The sequence below is a fragment of the Rattus rattus genome, chromosome 1, assembly GCF_011064425.1.
Source record: "Rattus rattus isolate New Zealand chromosome 1, Rrattus_CSIRO_v1, whole genome shotgun sequence".
In the NCBI taxonomy this organism is placed as follows: Eukaryota; Metazoa; Chordata; class Mammalia; order Rodentia; family Muridae; genus Rattus; species Rattus rattus.
In genome coordinates, this window is record NC_046154.1 from 178,920,826 (window position 1) to 178,944,430 (window position 23,605).

At 39.0% G+C, this 23,605-nt stretch overlaps 1 protein-coding gene across 3 annotated transcripts in view; it reads left to right on the forward strand.

The window, feature by feature from the left end:
* Positions 1-877: 877 nt before the first annotated feature.
* The window catches only part of C1H12orf50 (chromosome 1 C12orf50 homolog), a 31,572-nt gene continuing 8,844 nt past the window's right edge, over positions 878-23,605 (forward strand). For 2 of the 3 annotated variants that reach the window (XM_032890785.1, XM_032890786.1), the window contains exons 1-7: positions 3,132-3,165; positions 3,468-3,588; positions 14,352-14,510; positions 15,806-15,883; positions 15,964-16,077; positions 18,205-18,315; positions 23,226-23,330. In XM_032890785.1, coding sequence (XP_032746676.1) covers positions 3,154-3,165; positions 3,468-3,588; positions 14,352-14,510; positions 15,806-15,883; positions 15,964-16,077; positions 18,205-18,315; positions 23,226-23,330 — 700 coding nt within the window. In that variant the 5' untranslated portion in view covers positions 3,132-3,153. Of the gene's footprint in view, positions 1,170-3,045; positions 3,166-3,467; positions 3,589-14,351; positions 14,511-15,805; positions 15,884-15,963; positions 16,078-18,204; positions 18,316-23,225; positions 23,331-23,605 lie in introns of those variants that run through there. The other variant, XM_032890784.1, reaches the window with a different exon arrangement.

The following is a 23,605-nucleotide window of genomic DNA, read 5'->3' on the forward strand; positions in this document are numbered from 1 at the left end:
CGTTTTCTAAATTTAGTCTTATTTCCAAGATTAGTAATCTATGCTATGGATTTGAAAAATTCATGGCAATTTACCATTTTTCTCAAAGTGGAGATCTGTGTGTGTCTTGGTCAGTTGAGATTTCAATTCAAAGACTGCAGGAATTTAAAATCCTGCTTTGATCCAGTGTGTTTAGTTGTCTCCAGCCAAATCTAGGTGCCCTGTGATGAATATTCCTCATTTACACTGTTTCCCATGGGAAAGGTGCTGGCATGAAGGCTTTCGAAACTGCTCATTGAAATGTCTTGGTCTGGGAATCAGAAGACTTCACATGCTTTTCAACAAATTCTACAAGTTTTCAAGCACTCTGGAAATACAGCATTTGCTATTGGATGACATGAATTCTCTTTTGATGGACAGAAATGTAACGAAGGCACCGGATGAATAGGTACTGACTTATTTTCATGTATGTTTATTACTGTGTTAAAATCTACATATGATTTTTACCCTAAGTCAGTGTGCAATACCAGGTATTTAATCAATTGTATCTATTTTCTTGGAATATACATATCATATATATTATCATATGTGCCTTAGTTGTACTGCCAGACCATATATAGAAATAACAACATCCTTTTTAAATACTTACCCGATTTTAATTTTGAAAACACAAAATTATATTTCTTTAATCAGAACACTAGAAGATAAAAAACAGTGTAAAATCTACAAGTAATGCTTAGTATATTTGACATATATTGAATAAGGGAAATAATCCATGTAGGTGAAGTAGCCTACAGTTGCATATGAGGTCATTTGTGATGAGCAAACAATGGATTACATAACAATGAGAAAAATTCTGGAAGTTTGAGTTTGTGTGATTACTAGTAACCACTTTCAACATTTCTGCAAAGCTAGAGAAGGTATCTTCTAATTTAAATTTATTTAAGAATTATCTATTGTGTAATATACTGTCAACAGGAGGTCAGTTTTAAAGGAATAGTACTGATAACCTGAAAGGCTGTGGAAAAGAACAAGTTTTCCCCCTTACACACTGATAGTTCTTATATTTGCGTTCCTGCAATTTGTACATATTTATAAAAAAAAACAGTCATTGGATTAGCAGCAAGAGATTGAAAATGGCAGAAGTTGGGAATGACTGCTATTTCTTTGTTAATTCCACATGCATAAAGGTAAATATTGTACAACTTACAGTACACATGCTTAAGCTTTTTAGTTGAATGAAGGGAGAAACAGCAATAAAAAGATTCCTTAACTCTGATGGGAAGGCCTATGTATTTTTTAATATCTTGAATTTATGTGAGAAATTTGGGTTAATTTAAAACTTTGGTATCATGATTCTATATGCCAATTTCATGTTTTCATATAACATTTTGCATATATTATTCATTTCAAATTCTTAATTCTGCTCATTCTATAATGGTATTTGTAATATAGCCTATTTTGGTGAATGTGATTTCAGTCATACATAATCCAGTAGCTGAATTCAGGTTACTCTCCACTGTGTAGTATCTGTTTTCTTAAAAAACTGTTATTGCATTCTTTTCTGTCAGAAGTCTGAATAATAGAAAGTAACTAAATATCATGTAAAGGGGTATAGAGTGTAACATAAACAAATCAACCAAATTATAAGTTTTGTAAAGTGGGAAAACTGAATTGGGCTTAATGGATGTTAAACCAAATATATGTAGGAACTCTCCTGTTGCTCATGTCCCAAATGAACCTAAAATAAACAATAAACAAAAAAATACTAGATGCTCTGTCTGGTTAAGCATCTTTCAGCTCTGCTTGAAACTTTTAGTCCAATTCATTAGTCAGGGAAACTCAACCCATGTCTGTCACGTTACCTTTCCAAAGAAATTTTAGATGACAGACATTTTGTTTCAAAGTAGCACTGAGTTTTGTCTCTTTCTCTGTTTTTCCCCAAATGATTGATGACTAGTAACCTCTAAGGATTATAGATAGATAGAAGATGATTGATTGATGGATGGATGGATAGATAGATAGATAGATAGATAGATAGATAGATAGATAGATAGATAGATAGATAGATAAATAGATAGGCATACGGGATGAGATGAGATGAGATTGGATTAGATAGAATTTAGAAACCATTTTGCGTTACATCTCAAGGCTATCACAACATCCTATGATAGCATATTATTTTATTTTTTAAAGTGTAAAAACAAACAGAAGATGAGTGGTTATTGACAAGTAGGGAAGCCATGGTGATAAATTCCAGTTTACCTGATTCTAAACTCACAGCTTTAAGAGTACAAACTCCATCTTTGAAGGGAGAAGAAAGTGAAGAAAGAAGTAGAAAAAAGGCATAGCTTATCTGCCAAAGAGGAAGGAATGGAATGGGATATCGCTCTTGTTTGCAGTTCTCCCATCTACAAGATGGCCTACAGTTCTTCCAACTGTGGAGAGATATATATATAGTATAGTTCAAAAAAATCAACTAATAGTAGATCATTGACACAATCCACATCTACTTTGGTGGGTACATAAAAATATTGAGTCAACTGTCTTTATATTTCAAGAACATAAAACATGTATGTTATGTGTGATACAATTAATTCAAACTTCACAGTATCACACAATTGACGTTCTACTTCTTCAATATCAGCACAGCTTGCAGCATCCCCACAGACTGTGCGTCTTAGTGATTGGTAGAGATTGTCTCCACGAGCAGAGTGTGGCTAGTACTTCTTAGACAGTTGCCAAGATTTCCCCAGAAAGAAAAATAAACGTTCCATGTTATTGGAATCAGAGTAGTCTCTAGTCTCACATCTTTGCTCTTAATGAATTATGTGGGCTGACTGCATGGTAAGAGCAGCATTTTGAGAGTAACTTGTGCACCTTTTCTTAGCATGTTCGTTGTCACTAAAGAGAGACAAAGTTGCTACAATTTAGTCTTTACAGATGTATATTGTCTGCATGTCTTCGTGATTCCAATTTTATGGACTTCATATTCCTTACTTGGTTAGCATTTTGTTATTAAGCACTAACATTAATATATTGTCTTGTGCACTGTTCATTTCTTAGGGTTCCCAGTGCCGATTCCGACACTGTGAAGAAGCCCTTGGCAGTGACACTGTGTGCTCATTATGGAGAGAGAGAAAATGTTTAGACCCACTTTGCAGATTTAGACACATGGAAATGCAGGTAAAATGGCTGATCATTTGCTTTAAACCAACCTTCTTTCCTCCATCGTTGAATTAAACCTTTACAGCAAAATAAGGAAGTAGTTCTTCCTCCCTCAAAAATTTTAAGTGTTTTTCACTTTGCTCACCCTAAACGTGTAGGGGGGGAAAAGACTTTTTTTTTTTAATAGCAAAGCTTAGTGGTGGCAAAATATAAGAAACATGACAATCTTAAGTTTGCAATTAAAGCTGTTCTTGTCACATCGCACCAGCATGCATTTATTGAATACCTAAATGTATTTTCTCCCCACTTCCTTTTCCTAGCAAAACTGCAGCATTTCATGCTTCTGGGAAACCCAACCTCTTGGTTGTGTGAAGATCAGTTGTATCTTTTACCACAGCAAACCCCGAAATATCAATGGATTATTTTTGCCACCAAGTAGCAGTGAGTATATCTTTAAGAATAGTCGGGAACATGTCTATGTATAATTATAGTGTGGTCTTGGAGTAGCAGCCTAGGGTGACACATTTGCATACAATGTGAGAAGTGCAGGAATCTTTCATAGGTACAGAGAGCAAAGACATGCTTTGGGGTAGGCGTCTCTGTTCTGTCAGAGCACCTACCTACAGTGATGCTGAAATGTTATTTCATGGCGAGACAGAATAGATTCTTCACATAACACAAAAGATCTCATATTTAATAAAACCTTTTTGGAGAAATTAATCTCTTCAAGGTTTTTCTGATGCTGTAGCAAACTGATTCTGTTAGGCTCACCACATTTCTCTGGTGGAATGGTCCTAGATATGAGCAGATGATGATATCAGTCCTTTGGGAATTGAAAAATTAGTTTGATATAACCTCAACAAGTAGGTTGCTTTTAACTTATACCTTTCTATTACATATTTGGGAAATGTTTGGCTTCATAATACACCCTCCCATGCAATACTTCTATTATTTTTCTCTTAGTCACTAGACTGTAAGCATCTGGAGATGGGGGAACACAATTTTTTTGCTTTGCAATGCCTGGAGAAAAAAAAAGATAGATAGATAGACAGATAGACAGACAGATAGACAGACAGGTAGACAGACAGATGGACAGACAGACAGATAGACAGATAGATAGATAATGTGCAGTAGATTGGTTGTTTAGATATATAAATTAAAGAGTTAAACTAAGCAGTAACTTACTGGAAGTTCTGAAGCTATGTAATTGATTAGTTTAACCTTTTGAGTTTACAAACAGTATGACTTATACAGAGGAAAATATTCTCCGTGCCTCATTTTTACCCGGTCATTAATTTCAGTGATTTCATTAGCCCTTTTAAGACTAGCAGGAAACAAAACTACTTCCTCTCAGAGTAGAACTGGACGGAGGTGCCTGTGTGAATGACAATCATTGGTCACCCCACTGTTGAAATAAGCTCCGGACTAAGAGCTGTCGTGTTGTCGGATGGATTATTCTCGTGTGTTGTAAATAGAGCTGGCCTTTCTGAATGTCTCATCTTTTCCAACAGGAGTTATGGCTTAACCTGACTCTCGAAGTAAGGTTCCCTGAACAGGGTCACAATCTATATCCCATGCATTGGATCTGACCCCTTTCCCTAATCATTTTAGCTCACGATGAGGAAATACTAAAGAGATGTGCAGACTGATGATGCCCAGTGTCCTTATGTCTTCCTGGATCTTTGAAAAGGAATAGAGAGTTCCTCACAGGACACTATCCATCCGGCCTCAACACATCCCCTTGCATGTTTTATATTTTGAATAGAGCTAATTTCATTCTGGCTTTTCTCCTCAACCAACACAAGAGACTCTTAAGTGGTCCTTGCCTGTCCTTGCTTTGTTTTCACTCATTCTTCTCCTTGGTCGACACAGTTCTGTCTTCTCTGAATTCTCCTCTCATCCTCACTTTTATGTAAGAACGTCTTCCTTGAGGACTCTAGCTCCCCTATAGGACTCTTCAATCTTGGTTGCCTCCACCCCACTCTCCCTCTCTCTTCTAAATCTCAAATCTTGTGCAAGGTGTTGGATTTTTCTTGGTCCTTGCTGCCAATTTCTGGTTGTTTCTAACACTATCCAGCAAGAATTTGATATTAACTATTTGCAATGTTTTATTTCTCGGTGTCAAGTCAAAATCTTTTTCTTTTGCTTATGTTCTGCTATATCCTCTCATTGTTTTCAGCAGTATGCAACTCCTAGCTCCTAGTCACCATATTAGAACCACTTTATTAATTCTTGCTAATTTCCATTTGAAAACGTGTGCTCTATGTTTCAACTCCCCAATCACCTCTGTAATATCCTCTTCATGAGTCTCCCTGGCAACCAATTCTTCAGACATTTCCTAATCTGTTAGTATTCACTAACTTTAGTAAATTATTCTTCCAGCCATAATATTGATAAATGACTCCCCACCTCTTTTGTGTCCGAATACATTAAACTGTACATGGTGGTAGAAAACAAATGATCCTGATGATGGGGTTTAAATTCCTGACTGTAGACCTCAAATGAATCCAAGCTCTAGGATAGGCCTCCATGTACATCTCTATTCTTCTGGAATATGTTTTTGTACTTTCTTCAATCTCATCCACATTCCAACATCACCTCCTACTAGATGATGACCTTAATATCTTACTGAAGAACTTAAGGAATGAGTAGAGAAATTCTGTATATTTTCATCGACACTACTAGCATTTGTATTAGTCTCCTCCTTACACTTACAAGCATGAGCTATCATTCTTTATCTAGTCTACCTTTCCACTTGGTAACTAAATGAACACTAACTCAATAATTCTTGTGATGTCTACTATGGGTTGATGTCTGTATGCAGGTGAAGGCAGGCACAAGATAAGTTTTAATCTTGCCAAGACATTCCTTCATTGTAAAAATATACACTCATCATCTCAGTTACTAAATAGTGTTTTATTCCCAACCCATTATCTCACCCTTCCCACTGCAGTAGCTTTTAAAGTATTTGTTTATCCTTGCTGTAAATATATTCTCCCATCCCTCCCCCTCTGTCTTCTTTCTCTCCTTCCTTCCTTCCTTCCTTCCTTCCTTCCTTCCTTCCTTCCTTCCTTCTTTCTTCTCTTTTCTGATAACCAGGCTTCTTCAGCCTTTCTACTCACTGTATACAGACTGTTAAATGCACAAGTCAAATCTGAGTCCTTATGTAATCTCAACCTCAGAAAAGTGGACACATTTGGCATCCCTTCCTCACTTGACATAATTCCTTAGCAGCTTGCAGCCCTCAACACTTATCTGCTGTGACTTGCCATTGCTAGTTACTCCTCATGAGTAGAATCCAGGGAGTTTGTTGTTGACTCTCTGTTTCTCTATCCCCTGTCTTATAATATCATGAGTCTTGTCTTTTAATGTTTATTACTGCACGTTACTTGTACACGACACTGGGGTTGTCTATACTGTCAGGCATGCACATGATGATTCTTGATCATTGTCACCCTTTTTTATTATTTTGTCCCTCTCTCCACGTTTGTCCCCCTTCTCTTTTCTAACTAGTAATTGTTTCCTATTTGTTTATTTTCCTTATTTCTGTGTATGTCTTTGTGAGTGTAAATACATGTATTACATGTGTGAGTTAGAATGCACCTACCTGTGTACAAGTAGAGGCCAGAGGAGGATGTCACATCCTACAGAACTAGAGTTTCGAGCCATTACGGTACTCTAGCTTGCCATATGGATGCTAAGATCTGAACTCTAGTCCTCATGGTTGGGCAGGACATGGTCTCTCCAGTCCCAAACTTGTGGCTTCAATGATTCATGCATCATTGACTCTGAATTATCCAGATCTATATTTCTCCCTCCCCACTGCTCTTCACTGTCTAGATTCAACTACTTCTTTAGCTCTTAACTTTTCTTACAAACATTTAATACCTAGAATGCTTACTACTGATGTCATGATTTTAATCTGCACTTTCTCAAACCTGCTCAGCTCATAGCTGTTCTCATCATGATTGTAAGTCCATCCTTAAAGCTGCTTATCACACCCGAATCTCTCTCTGAATTTCTGTCATTGCCCCACATCTAATCCATGCAGAAACATAATTCTACCATGCAGGTAGATCAGAGTCGGACTTCGCCATCATCTGTGCAGACTCTCCATGAGTCAAGCTGCCATTATTACCTCATAACTACATTGTCACAGCAGCCCCCAATTTCATTGCTTTATCTCTATTCATGTCTATTCGAAGCACAGCACCTACAGTTTTAGATCAAGAAGATTTTACTACTCAGAATCATCCAGTGTCTTTTCATCTTATTCAGAGAGGTCAGCATTCTGTAGGAGTTTGAATTCAGGGAGTTACTTGATCATGCACTCTCTTAGCTCCCTGGCACCTAGGTTCTTCATTCATACCCTGCTCCAACTGTATGTTTCCCTACTTACCTTTTCTAGAGCAGCTCAGTACATTCCTGTTTGCAGGGATGTTCATGAAGTGCCCTTTCTTCAACATCTTTATGACAAACTACTTCTTCAAATCGATGTGCAAACATTGCCTTTAATTAGCACCATAATTAAAATGTAGCCTGCTGTTCCCACTCCTCCATAAGCACCTCCAATGTTCCTTGCCCTCCCCTGTTTCCTGTTTGCCACATCCCACTTCTTTCTTATATTCAATATAACTTGTTTGCTGTGTACACTATTGGTTAATGTTTCTTTATGGACTAAAAGCTTTCCTTACAGAGATCGGGACTCTAGTTTGATATGTTACCAATGTCATATACTTAACAAAGGAAGGTAGCATAACCTCTCATCAATTCTACCCTGGAAAATCTTGGATATTAGTTAATCATGTTGAACTGAAAACTCCCTCATGTTATGTTTTCCTTTACCTGTAAACAGTTCTATACTCTAGAAAGAGAATTGAATTTCTAGGTAGTGTGTAAACGGTTGTTCTAGTCTGTTTGGTGTTACAAAGTACCACAGGCTGCTTAGTATATAAATAAAAGAGGTTGATCTGACTTATAAATCTGGTGGATGGAAGGTCTAAACAACACAGTATGAATGTTCTGTGACGGTCTCCCAGCTACATCACAATGTAGCAGAGAAGTGGCAGGGAATGTACAGGTACAAATAGCACAAGGGGAGATGCCATTCCCATGTTTAAAACAATCCACTCATGGGAACTCAATGAATCTCAGAACACCTGACCCTTGCACAAGAGAAAGAATTAATCTATTCAGGAGAATGGCAGTTTTATGACGCTATTCCCTCTCATTGTCCTCCCCTCTTAAATGTCCCGCCACCTCATGCCACCACACTGGAACCCAAAAATGTAAGCATACTAACCTTTGTGTCCCAAACATACCAACTATCAAAGGCTTTTAAAAATATATCTATTGATCTTAATCCTCAAAAGCGATTTGAGGCCCCAGAGAAGGGGAGGTTTGGTGAGGGAGGACCACCTCTTAGAAAAAGGGGAAAAAAAGAATGGATGAGGAACATGGGGAGAGAGACAGGGAAAGGGACAATGAATGGAATATAAATAAATTTTAAAATATTGAACTAACATTACCTATTACCTATTGATTTTAGAAATATGACTACTATAGAAGTTATAAGTTGATAATACCCGCAATATTTGTAGCAGTCTGTTTGCCAAATGCTATGTTGATCAGAACCAGAATCTTAAATCTTTTTACTTTAGATAATTAAATTGTCATATGTACATTTATGAAAAATTCTATCTACCTTTGTTTCATTAAGTACATATAACTACTTATGACTTCAAAATGGGAATATTATAAATTATGAAGAGACACAGCTAATAAAATATAAATTAATACAAAGCATATGTAACCTATACACAATGATGTCTTTTGGGTCAAGATAAGATAAAGCTTAGATATTTTAAAAGACACTCCAGAGAAACAAATAACCCTATTAATAAAATGGAGTAAAGAGCTAAACAAAGAATTCTCAGCTGAAGAATATCAAATGGCTGTGAAGCATCTAAAGAAATGTTCTACATCCTTAGTCATCAGAGAAAGGGGAATCAAAACAACCCTAGGACTCCACCTTACACCATTCAGAATTGCTAAGATCAAAAATGAAGGTGACAACAGATGCTGGTGAGGATGTGGAGAAAGAGGAACACTCCTCCGTTATTGGTGGGATTGCAAACTGGTACAACCACTCTGAAAATCAGTCTGGTGGTTCCTCAGAAAATTGGAAATAGTAATACCTGAGGACCCAGCTATACCACTCTTGGGCATACATCCAAAAGACGTTCATTCCAACATATAACAAAGATAAACGCTCCACTTACACATGCCTTATTTATAATAGCCAGAAGCTGAAAAGAACCCAGATGTCCTTCAACAGAGGAATGGATACAGAAAATGTGGTACATCTACACAATGGAGTACTACTCAGCTATTTAAAACAATGACTTCATGAAATTCTTAGGCAAATGGATGGAACTAGAAAATACCATCCTGAGTGAGGTAACCCAATCACAAAAGAACACACATGAAATGTACTAACTGATAAGTGGATATTAGCCCCAAAACTCAGGATACCCAAGATAAAATTTACAGACCACATGAACTCAAAAAGAAGACAGACAAATGTGTGGATGCTTCAGTACTACTTAGAAGGGGGAACAAATATGGAGAAATATAGAGGGAGACAAAATGTGGAGCAGAAACTGAAGGAAAGGCCCTCCACAGACTGCCACACTTGGGGATCCATCCCACATGCAGTCACCAAACACAGACACTATTGCAGATGCCAAGAAGTGCTTGCTGACAGGAGTCTGATATGGCTGTAACCTGAGAGGCTCTGCCAGAGCCTGACAAATAAGAGAGGTGGACACTCACAGCCAACCATTGGACTGAGAACTCCCCATTGGAGAGTTAGAGAAAGGACTGAGGTAGCCAAAGGGGTCTGCAACCCACAGGAAAAACAACAATATCAACCAACCAGACACCCCAAAGCTCCCAGGGAGTAAACTACCAGCCAAAGATTACACATGGAGGGATCCATGGCTCCAGCAGCATATGTAGCAGAGGATGGGCCTTGTCTGGTATTAATGACAGGAGAGGCCCTTGGTCTTGTGAAAGCTCGATGCTCCAGTGTAGGGGAATGCCAGGGCGTGGAGGTGGGAGGGAGTGGGTGGGTGGGTGTGTGGGAGAGCACCCTCATGGAGGAGTTAGGGGGTTGGGGGGATGGAATGGCGGGTGTCTGGAGAGGAAACCAGGAAAGGGGATAACACTTGAAATGTAAATAAAGAAAATATCCAATAAAAATTATTGAGTTTTCACTTGCTGAACCGAGACCTACCAGACAGCACATAAAAAGTAGATAAGATAGAATGCTATCTACATTACCAGCTATACTCTTTCAAGATGAAGTGTGATTTCCCGTTGGCTGTTTTGCCATTGTAGATCCTATCTATGCTCTAAGTGAATTTATCAATTATGTCAGCTGCAGCTCTCTTCATGTGGGTGAAAGGTTTATAGCACACACACATAGACAATGAAATTTAACACTCAGTCCTTAAAGGCTGACCCAACTGCAGCCCACCACTATCTTTAGGAAAAGAATACTATACGAATACAATTTGACTGAATTTAAGGGAACACTAGAAATTTAGGGCTTATTTAGCAGCAGAGATTAAGGACAGGACTGATCTCAGACACAGGTTGTCCTTTCCCTGTTCTTGGCTACGAGGCATCTTTATGTAGACTTTGGAAGTAAAATTAACAAAAGGTAAAGATCACCGCTACATCTTAGAGTAGGTTAAAATCTCAGCGTGCCTCACACACTTGCCAACATAACATTGGACAGCCCTCTGTGGCACAGATATTTCATCTGTATGATACGGCAGTGGTGTCTCTTCCATGGGGTTCTTTCCAAAATATATCACCTTCATGTCTGTTACTCAATATTACCACTGTTATCTGTATTATTTTAAATTAACTGAGGTGGTTGAGATAAGCTGTGTAATGGAAAGGCACTGTTGGGAGTAAATGGTATAAAAAACCCTGTCTTTCTGTGTATGCAGTGTTAAGGGCAATTCTACACATGACTCAGAAGGAGTGACTAGCTATGGGACACAGCCGTTTTAGAAACCACATAACTGGCCAGGGTCACAGTGCTGAAAGAGGCATGTGTGGTTAAGGACAGTCTTGTGTCTTCTTAAGGGACCTTATTAAGACTGCGGAAGGCAGAACTCCAGAGGGTAAATTAGGATATTTTTGCAGAAGAAACGGCTTAGTAGAGTGCTCAACTTACTTTACAGTTTCTCTTGACTATTTATTGTAAAAATGTAAGATGTGAAACAAAGTAAAAACGGTAAAATTTCTATTTTATTATGTAAAGTAACCCACATTATAGAAGTCTATAGAAAAATTAATTTATATATCAGGTATATGAAATATTATTAAAGATGTTATGAACTCTTTCTAAAGAATAATTAAGCATTTTAAATGCCATAATCAAACTCATGAAAAATATAAGGATTAAGAAATGTGTTAAGTTTTAAGATTAAAAATTCTATATGCTGAAATTTGCTCCAAATAAAAGATGTGATTCTAAAAGAAAAAAAAAAATTAAAAGGGAAACCAGAAGGCTTATGTTTGCAAAGTTCTCAGACTTGAAGAATTACAGAGCTTATCAAAAAGTCATGTATCGGGCTGGAGAGTTGGCTCAGCCGATAAAGGCTAGGCTCACAACCAAAAATAAAAGTCATATATCATTTGGAAGAAGTTCAGAAGTGGAAGAAGCGGACATGTTCACACTCACTAATTTCCATCATGCTCTCTCATGAATTTAAAATTCGGTCCATGGCAGCCAACCATTGAACTGAGAATGGGTCCCCATTGGAGGAGTTAGGGAAAGGATCGAAAGAGCTGCAGAGGTTTGCAACCCCATAAGAACACAATACCAATCAACCAGAGCTACCAGGGACTAAACCACCATCCAAAGTGTACACATGGACAGACCCATGGCTCCAGCTGCATATGTAGCAGAGGATGGCCTTGTTGGGCACCAATAGGAGGAGAAGCCCTTGGTCCTGCCAAGGCTCGACCCTCCTTCCAGTGTTAGGGGAATGTTAGGATGGGGGGGCAAGAAGGGGGGATGGAACACCCTCATAGAAGGTGGGGAAACACCCTCATAGAAGAAGGGAGAGGGGGATGGGATAGGGAGTTTATGGACTGGAAACCGGGAAAGAGGATAACATTTGAAATGTAAATAAATAAAAAAACAATCCAATAAAAAAGTGATGAACCTAAAAGATCAATAAATAAAATTCAGTTCATTCTGGCACAGACTCTGCCGATTTTAAAGTTAGCTGATTAGCAAACTTAATGTCATCTCTAGCTTCTAACCTCGCAGCTGTTGTTCCTTTGGATGTTTTTTTACTATACCATTGCCAGCACTGCCTTGTTACCTTGCTGTATCTTTCTTTGTAATTGTTAAAATGTATCAGACTGAGGACATAGCTCACTTGGTAGAGGGCTTACTACCCCAGCTCCTCCTCCTAGCTTACAATACTAGCACTTGGGAGGATATTGAAGAAAGATAAGAAGTTCAAGGTCATTCTCAGCTCTAGAGTGGACTTGAGGCCCACTGGAAGGTATATGTCTCCAAACCAAACAGTTATGCATTATTATTAAACTCACTTTCATCTCACAGATACATTGTATAACAAAAAGCAACACCTGTGATCAATTTGCACTCACAACTTCTTGACATCCAGGAGGGTCCCATCCCTACCAACTCACCACAAGCTGAAAAGACATTTGATACTCTCTACCTACCAGAGTACCTTGATTTAATAAGACAGCAGGCAGAATTCTTTTCTTCTTCATTACTGCCATCTGTGTGCTCATAGCTGCTAGCTGCCCAGTATAAAGGGAATTACTAGAGAATATTGTCATCTTGAGGAAACATTGAATTCTAGAGCTCGAAGTACAGGCAGTTCCCTCTCAGTGCTTGTCACTTTACAGCATTGTAAATCTGACCTATCTTAAGCCAGTGACCAACTGCGTGGTGATGTACACACACAGAATGTGTGAAGTCATCCAGGTCATCACAGTGTCGAAGGATAACAAATGAAATATTTTCTCTTGAGTCATGGACAAAATGTTGGTATTCATTAAATTCGTATAACACTTTAAAAAGATAAAGGAAACATTTTAATATACAATTATTTAAGAGCATAATGATTTAAGGGGATAGGGGAATATCACAGTTGACAGAGGGCTCGCCTATTATACACAAAGACTGGGGTTTAGATCCCAGCCCCACATAAACCTTGTGTAGTGGTACCCAATTCAACTGTCACCCCTGTTTACAGGGAAGTACAAGCTGGACAACAGACCAGCCTGTGAGTTTGAAATAAAATAATGGTAATTTTACTGTATTTATTTATTTTATGGGTATGAGGTTTTGTCTGAATGTTTTTGCCTGGTGCCTTTAGAAGCCAGAAGTGGCTGTTGAATCCCTTAGGACTGAAGATCCAGACAGTAACTGTCATGTGGTTGCTGGGAACTGAACCCAGGCCTTTTGCAAGAACAATCGGTTAACTACTGAGCCATCTCTCTAGCCCCTCCTTTTTATTTTTTCTTTTTGTTATTTTAAGGGTTTTGTTTTCATTTAAGTATAATAAAGTTTTGTTAACGCTTTAAGAACTCATAAAATGTACTTTGATCGTATTCACCACCCACCACTCAGAGCTCCTCTCAGATCCACTCCCTGTCTCCCACATTTCTACTCATTTTTTAAATAACTTATCAAGGCCAGTTTCTACTGTCCGTGTACTCATGTGTGTGCGTGGCCATCCACTGGAATGTGATCAACCTATCAAGGTCCACACTCATAAAGAAAAACCATCCTTTCTTCTAGAAATCATTAGCCATCAATAGTTCCTCAGTTAGGGAAGGGTCTTTGGGACCTCCATGCTAGAAACTTGACTGACTTGTTTTTTTTTTTTTTGGAGCTGGGACCGAAACTCAGGGCCTTCATGCGCCCTAGGCAAGCGCCTACGCTGAGCTAAACCCCAGCCGACTGACTTGGTTTTGAACAGGTCTTATTCAGACAACACAGACACTGTGAGTTTATACCAGTTCTATCATATCCAGAAGACACGGGGCCATTTCTATTTAACAAACAATGAAAAAATAACGAAGGACGGATTAGTAATAATTGTTGAACAGACTAAAGTGTTGGGTTTCCTCTCTAGATACCACCTTACAGAAAGAAAGTCAGGAAGGAAGTCCACCCCGAACCCAGAGTCAGGAACCTCTGAAAGCCATGGAGAACGTATCAAGACCCATTCATCATCCATTAGTTTTAAAAACTAACTTTGAAGAGGAGGAGGAGGAGGAAGAGGAACCAAATGGTTAGTACTCCCTTTCTGGGCTTGCGGTACACGTGTCAAAAAACCCACAGTCTTTTCTACATGCTCCTCAACTGTGAGAGGTTTCACATGCAATATACAGACCATATTGAGAGATCTGTATATTGGCCTGAGAGGTTCAGTGGTATGGTGATCGGGGAGACATATCCCACATTTACATTTGTGTCTGTCGTTACAGAGGTACAAACAGCCTCAGAAGAGGTAGCTGTTCTGAACTGGCTCTCCTCACATTCACTCTTCCGAGTTTTTTTTTCCCCTTTTATTTATTGGTTATTTTATTTATTTACATTTCAAGTGTGGTTCCCCTTCCTGATTTCCCCTCTGCAAACCCCCTATTCCACCCCTCCCCTGCTTCCATGAGGGTGCTCCCCCACCCACCCACCTACTCCCATTTCACGGCCCTAATTTCCCCCTATGCTGGCGGCATCCAGCCTTCACAGGATCGGGGGTGATGCTAGAGAAGGCCATCCTCTGCTACATATGCAGCTGGAGCCATGGGTCCCTCCACATATACCCCTTGGTTGGTGGTTTAGTCCCTGGGAGTTCTGGGGCGTCTGGTTGGTTGATATTGTTGTTCTTCCTTGCGGTGTTGCAATCCCCTTTAGCTCCTTCAGTCCTTTCCCTAACTTCTCCATTGGGGTCCCTGTGTTCAGTCCGATGGTTGGCTGTTAGCATCCGCATCAGTATTGGTCAGGCTCTCGCAGAGTTTTAATGATCCGGAGAGTAGCTAGGAATTTATAAAGCCCTGCCATCTACTTCCTCCCTGATATTCCTTAGAGAAGTATGGACAAGATCAGAACCCATGTGTGCTTCGCCGTGGTCCTTTCTTTTCTTCCCATATCATCACAGCACAAGATAAACTTCAGACAAACACCCGCAAAACAAATTTACTTTGTCTTTGCCCTGAAACGCATCTTTCTGTGGGTACCAACTGCCACAACATCTGCGCTTAGGAATGCACAGACACCTTCACTGCTCTTTTTGCCAGGCGCATATCTACCCTGTTCTGCCCACACAGCATCTCAGTGCATTTGTTCTTTCAGCTTCTCAATTCTGGACACAGAACATAAAATACATCATTTCTCTTCAGTGATTCTTTCAAACACTAAACATAGAGGCATTTTGAAATAAGAGTTTTTTTTTTTTAAATTTCAAACACTAGATAAAGAACAATCCACCCATGAAAACGATATTGGGGATTTTTCTTTCTGGTTTATAAATTTTCAGATCATTTGAAATTGGGGCAATTTAATTTTTAAAAAATATATATCCTATAGATGCTTCTAGCTTATGGACAAAGACCCCTGAAGAAATTGAAGAGAAAAGAGCAATAAAGGAGATGTGTTATAAATCTGGTAAGAAATCATACTTTTGTGGAATTCCCGCTGATTGATGTGATCCACATGCTAACCATTCTCTTCTCATGGGAGTTTAGGTGAATACTATAGATTCCATGCTCCTCCAGACATTCCATCATCAAAAAGCATAGCTCCTACAGTGGAGAAAGAGTTAGAAAAGCCTTTGGAAAATGGCAGTGAATTACAAGAAGGTAAGAAACGAGCTGGCAATATTCAAAGTGACATGCAAGAGATACTTAATGAATAGGTCCTGAATTATTCAGTGCACTGTACACTAGAGCAGGATAAAATGATAAATAATACATCCAGTCTGTGAGTGAGAAAGATGCTTTCTACGGGATGACCCAAATTTCCTACTAAAGGATGCGATTAATGTAATGATATTTCCCCAGAGGAACCCCACCACATGAACAGACTTCACAGATGCAGGCAACTCTCACACGCCACACAGGAACTCTGTAAACAATCTGCTTTTCTGTCCCATCGGTAAATCTTTCAGGGAAAGAGAACTCGATGTTTTATTTTGAATGGAAAGGGGAACCCAGATCAGGATGGACAAAAGGGAGGTGACAAAATGATGTTAATGGCAGAATACCAGTCTGTCCGTTGAATGAACATCTTTTGTGTATCAGGCAGTGTTAAGGCTGTTTTGATGTATAAGTATCAGACTCTTCCTTTGATGATGCATTCCCTTTAAGCAGGTCTGAGTGCTTCTGGTCAGCATCTTGTCCTTAAAAGCAAGACAAAGAGCATTTGTATTATGGACAGAAGCAGGAGCTTTTCACAGAAGAGTACACAGGTGCTATAAGTTTATGTAGGTTATTCTGTCTTTAGTGTGAGCTTAAGTGTACACAGCGTAGCGGTAGAAGACTGTTCCCTGCTTCTCTGGAGGACAGGAAGGAGGGAGGGTGCACAGAGACAGGAGCTGTCAGAGAGAAGGGAGAACAGAGAAAAGAGATGAGAGAGCTGAGGTTGGTCAGTTGGATGCAGAACAGAGCGTCTGTACCTCGCTCCCTCCCTCCCTGTGTAGCAAGCTGTTTAAGTGCCTGGCAGAAGGTGGCAGTAATAGACTATTAGAAGGTGGAGCCTGCTGTGGCTTGTACTAACCAGACTTGAGAAACCTTAAAACAAGCAAACAAAAACAAAAGACAAACCTACCGCTCAAAATTAAAAATGTAAGGCTATAAGATAGATAACATATAGGTTTGTATACATATAAATATTGCCTTCGATTGCTTTCAAAAGTTAACTCTTGTATATCCAGTTCACTTAGAGCAGTGGTTCTCGACCTTTCTAATGCTGCAACCCTTTAATACAGCTTCTCACATTGTGGTAACCATAAAGCTATTCTGCGGCTACTTCATTACTAATCTTGCCTTTGCTGGTAATTTTAATGTAAATACCTGTTTTCTGATGGTCTTAGACAAGCCCTGTGAAAGGGTCATTCAATGCCAAAGAGATCTCAACATGTAGGTTGAAAGTCCCTGACTTAAACTGACAGGGAATGTTACTATTTTACTACATCTAGGCTTTTAATGACCGTTAGAATAATTATGAACACTTACACTATGATTTTCTGAAGTACTGAAAGTAAGTTACAGATATGGCTTTCTTCATTTTTACAAAACTGTAGCCAAAAGTATCAAAGGCAGGAAATTGCCTTCAATACATTGTTATTGTTTCTGGGTTCCCTCCACAAATGTCCCCAGCAATGCTATTGGTAGCTACAAAGTAAATCTATTCTTTCTTGGTAAATTATCCTATTCAGAAACTCACACTGCTGCTTTAGGCAAAAAAGAAAAAAAAATCCCTGGATTTTTTTTGTTGTTTTCTTATTTGTTTTTCATTTGTTTTGTATTTTTTAAGTCAACAGTTTATTTTCAAAGTAGAATATCTTGATATATACAATGAAAACCATGAGAATAATTTAATTATCAAGCATCATTAGAATTCCCCCCATTAGAATTTTTAGGCTGTAATACTGTTTGCTAAATCAATCATGAAGAGATAGACACTAAATATTACAAATTCGTTACAATAAAACACCAAGTACACTAAACATATTATGCACATACAATAGCGTAAGATTGCTAAAACTCAAATTGTCATTTACTTGCCAATACAACTAGAAGAATAAACCTCTACTTCTTGTCATTCACAAAATTAGCTTGAAATCAATGTGTTTATGTACTACTCAGCAGATCACAGTGTTTATATTAATGTTTAAGTTTCCTAACTGTCACTATGAATCCTATCACAATATTTAGAGTGTACTGGTTGCTGGATTGACTTTTTTTAAAATTTATTTCTACTCCTAGGAGATGGTCTTACAGTTCCAACAAAGTTTAGCCTATTTGAAAGGGCAGGAGAGGCAAAAACATCATTGGATAGGAAACCAAGGACTGACATTGCTGCTTTTGAAAATGGAGGTGAGATGGATGGTTCCAAATATATTATTTCCAGAACGATGGGTTGGTCCTTAATTTTTTCTGTTTGCTGTTTGATTGCAAGGTTTGGAGACAAATCATAAAATAAGATGCCCTGAAAGGCTGGCATGCCTACCAAATACCTTGGGAAAATGTACACTCGATGTGCAGGACATTCCAGCTTCTCTACTGTTACGAGACATCTGTCACGAATGTGTGCACGCTCAACTCCAGTCTACAACTAACTCAGATATTAAGCATATGCAATGATATACTAACTCAGACCAAGTGCAGGGGAGGCAGCTAACAAATACTTGGGGAGAGCTGAGGTAGTGATACCTGAATATATGCGTCATGTACACCAATTCACACATCCTCACCGTTTCATCATAGCTTAAGGATTTTAAGACTATTTATTGCCCATTAGCTTATGGGAAAATCCATCCTCTGATAGAAATGTTAAGCTCTTGGGATGTGGACATCTTTTCCTGATGTGGAAAAAACAACAACATAAAAAACAAGACACACAGGGAAAGTGTATGTGAAAAAAGGCTTGGAAGAGGAAACTACATGTCACCGAGGCTGGAGCATGTTGGTGATGTGCCCCATAGGTCCGATGTTCAGCCATTTTCTTCTGTCTACATTTCCTTGTTGTGTTTCACTTAGAGGCTGCAGACCTAATGAGAGCCAGGGTGCAAAGCTGGCAGTCCACTTCCTTGACCAGCCCTAATTTTACACTTTGGCAAAATATTACTAAATCATATCCCTTTGGGTGGAGGCGGGGCAAACAGATTATTTTCAGTCACTGATAAGCTAACCCTTTCCTGTAAATCATTGTCTTCCTTCTTATGTATTTCTTGCTTTGGGGGGAGTTAGGAAATGTGAGAATGGTTCCACGCTTTCGTCATAGTACAAAGACTTAGCTGCAGTGCCGAAGGAGGCTAAGTCTCCCATTCATTTGGGAGTCGGGGTTCCTGACATAGTGAGCCTTGCTGATTCTCCAGACACCATAGGATGTTCAATCAGAAACATCCCCTGTCTTTGCATAGGAGAGTAACACACTTTAAATTGATAATTCAATTCTTTTAACAGTTGATAGAACATCTTGAGAGGAAGATGGTAAATTTTATCATGATAGCCAGCGAGTCCAGATTCCATTTTAACCTGTGAAGCATTGTTTTTAGTTTTACTACTTTTAATGCATTCTCGAACTGGGAAGGTAATGAGGCATGTTGCTCTGAGATAGATAGCTTGGAAGAATTCCACATGCATCCTCATCTGTGTTTACGTATTTTCACGGACGTTTTGGTTACTCTGATGCCAAGTTAAGTTGTTCTGTTATATCTCAAGACTACTTAAAATTAGCTTTTAGTCCTCAGTCACTAAGAGAGTTCACTCTAGTTAAAGCAGTGGTCCCCACTCATTGGAAACGGCCGCCAGTATTGCATTTGTAATTGTTATTTACGTGGAAATGTAGAGTTTGGACTCCTTTAGTCTGAGTATTTTCGTTCAGTATTTGAGCTGTTTGAGACATAGTCACGCTGTTGGTTGCTGCAGTAGTCCTTTGACTTTGCTGTATATATTTCATACACACATTGATATATGTATAAGAAGGTAGAACATATATATATATGTATATATATATGTATATATATAACCTGTGCCTATTTAAAACATAGTCTATATATGTACTCATTTCTTTCTGAACACACATAAAAAGAGGGAAGAGGGAGGACAGGAAAGGAGAGGGAGGGAGGGAGAGAGGGGAAGGGATTTCCATGAGCAAATACTAAACTGCTTAATTTTTAGAGAGGAAGCTATACAATATTAAGTGGCTCTGCCGAGGCTGTGCCACTTGTCAGGCACCAGCGTTAGGCTTCAGATCCCTTGCAGCTTCCCTTGTGTTGCAGTGACAGCACAGTGCTGTGCTGTCCTCCAGAAAGTCCCATCCTGTGGTCATCTCCTCATGAAAACACAAAAAACGAGAATGCTGAGCCTATCCTCACCTTGCTGGATCCCAGCGAGGAACATGTGCAGCTGAGAATTCAAATTTCTTACCACTCTGCGTGGTGTTTGTGAAAAGTACCAGACAGTATAGACATCATTTCCAGCTTGTGGCTATCTGAAATACGCCTGGGATGATTTATTTATTTTCTTTTTCTTTTTTTAACTTTTTATTTTTTTTGTGAATTTCACATCTTAAACCCCAATTCTTTCTGGCTTTAACTGAGAGCTTCCTTGGACTGGTCCTTAAGATCTCTCTCCCCTGGGGAAGCTTACACTCAAGATTTGCCTCCCAAACAGCGCACAGCTGCTGAGATCTCTGGCTAGTGCTCGAGACCCTTGAGGCCATTTTCTCAATGATCCTTGTTTATTGTTTGAGGCTTCCATGCATGCAAATAATGTGTTTCGATAGTGTGTGTGTGTGTAGGCTCATGGAGATTAATACAGAGACTCACAAATCATTGACCTAGAAGAAAAAAGAAGTGGTAGAGTGCTCAGCTCTCAATACGTCATTAGTATCACATGCCTTCAACCCAAGATTCAGTGATGAACATGTAAAACCAGGTAAAAAGATTGAGAAAGGCAGAGGTAGTGAATGTCTGTGGAAAAAACACTATTTACCTGACACACACACACACACACACACACACACACACACATACACACACACACAGGCACACACACACAAATACACACTTACATGTAAATGCACACATACGCACACAGAAGCTGTAACTACATTCCCAAGACCTTCCCAGCATCAGGACAACCAAAATCTCAGCACAGATGGATTAGGACCTCATGAAGCAGAAATTAGAATTCCTTCTGCAACTTTTATTGTTTGTTTTACATGAACTTAAAAGGCTAGAAGAGGGAGCCAACTCTAACAAGACAGAAATAGGGACAAATATAGTTTTACATGTAGAGTCAAAACATAAATTATATGTAAGCTTTTTAAGTGGTGAAAAACTTCAAATGATATAATTTGTGAAAGAATTTTTAATGCATATTTCGAAATTATTCACTAATGTGTTTTTAATGCCAAACTTTAGTAAACATGCCCTAAATTAGTATTCAGTTTTATAGTAGGACTATAAGGAGATAATAAAATTTGATAAGTCATTTAAATTACTCAAAAGAGGTTCTGACAAACAGAAAATTGCTCCATGAGTGTCAGCCATTATTATATCACTACTATTGTCTTTAAAATTTTGATTTGACTAGTTATTTTTATTTTAAAGTTTTTGAATACTCTATATTCCATCCTCCCTCTCCTCCTCCAACTGCATCCCCTCACCCCTCAAACTCATGGCTTATTTTTGTTATTCTTTACATACATGTGAATGTGAATGTGTGTATGCATGCAGGCATGCATGTATCAGTGTATGTAAGTATGTGTAAATACAACTGGCGGAGTTCTCTTCCTGTTCCTCGAATGTATCTGAGTCTAGGACTGACAACTGGGATTAGATAACCTCTCAGGGGGCTCCTTTCAGGCAGCCATTTAATTATTTATAGCTCTTCATCGACGGGTGGAACCTTGTGAGACTTCCCCCATGTGTGTTGATATTGTCACCAATATGCCAGTTGGTATTGTCACCATGTGGGTCTTGTTTAGGTGACCATGTTGTTATTTCCGGAGTGCAGTTTCACTGTCATATAGAGAAAATACTGCCAGCAAATGTGCTAGTCCTCTGACTCTTTACATCCCTCCTTCCGTGATGTCTCTGGAGCCTTAGGTGTAGGGAGTGTGCTACAGATGTGTCTGGGGCTGGCGTGTCTCTCATCCACGGTTCTCTGTGTTTTGACCAGTGTAGCTTTCTGTAATGGCCACTGTTTTCTGTAAAGAGAAGCTCCTTTGATGAGGGGTGAGAGCTGTGTAATTTGTGTGTAATGATATGTCTTTGGAATGCAGTTACCAACTATACTCATTTAGGAAATTGGAATAAGTTGGTTCCATGACTTTACCAATCACAGGGGGTTGACAAAGTTTTCATTACCATCCATGAATTACCTACTAGGAGCAGGCCTTAAAGTCCAAATAGATCATCTCCTTAATCTATAAGAGCCACTGTTGCACCCCTAGAGACATCTCGATTTTGTTCACAGGTTATTCCCTAATCATGTTTTTAACGTCAACTTTTGTCAGGGTGGGGACTGAGATTGACCTAGAGCCTTGGACATGATCCACCCCTGAGCTACATCCTCATCTGAATATTATTTCAAAGAAGGTTACTTAGGTGCTCAAAAGACGGCTCAGTAGGTAAACTGTTTGGCAGTAAGAGTGGGGATCTGCAAGACCTACATAAGGCCATACATGTATTTTACATGTCTGTCATCTCAATGATTCTATATCAAAGTGGGAGCCGCAGATAGGAGGATCCTTGGAAAGTGGTGGGAGAGCTTGCCTGAGAAATGTAGCAGCAAGTAAGAATCACTTTCTCAGTCACGGTGGAAGCTGAAGGCTGAACACCTGAAATTAAAGTGTCCTTAGATCTTTACATATGCTGCATGGGTACACACACACACACACACACACACACACACACACACACACACACACACGTAAGCACACAGGTTTCATCTCTCGAATACCAACTATTTATTTAAAATAGTTTATTTGCTTAATAGAATAAATGGCACGGCGAATGGACCATAAATTATATATGTGGTCTTTAAATCAACTCTGCATGTTTGTCTTGAAAAATAAATAGAAGCCCTGGGGAAAGGAAAACTGCCTTCCTATTATCTGGAGATTTTATATGAAAGATAAGTTAGAGGTGCTGTGAATATATCTACAGTTCGCTGTTAGAGAAAACCGGGATATTGTGAAGATCATTCCTGTCTTGAAAGGTAGCCATGTGACTCTTTTCACTCTTGCCGCCCCTGACTGTACAATTTTATTCCAGGAGGTGACTGCTATGCTCCACAGAGGATCATCTTTCTTGGAGTGGATGAAAGTGAAGCATTAGCTGAAGACAAAGAAACCACCTCGAAAGGCTCAAATGCCAAAGGTGATTGAATTGTGTTATAATGCAGACCCATCTGTACTTTGGGTAGAGAAATTAGTCATACACCTTAGCTGTTATGAAAACCAAATGTAATCAAAAGACAATACATCAAAAAGTACTAAACAGAACACCAGAGCCCCAGGGCTCTAGACTGGCTGTGTACTTAATTGTTTTATGTGTTACAGCCTGCTTTCTAGTCTGAAAAGTCTGTCTGTTGGAGAAGTCCTCCAGCTAGAAAGTGACTGGCCTTCTTGAGTAGCAATCAGAAGACCTTTCTA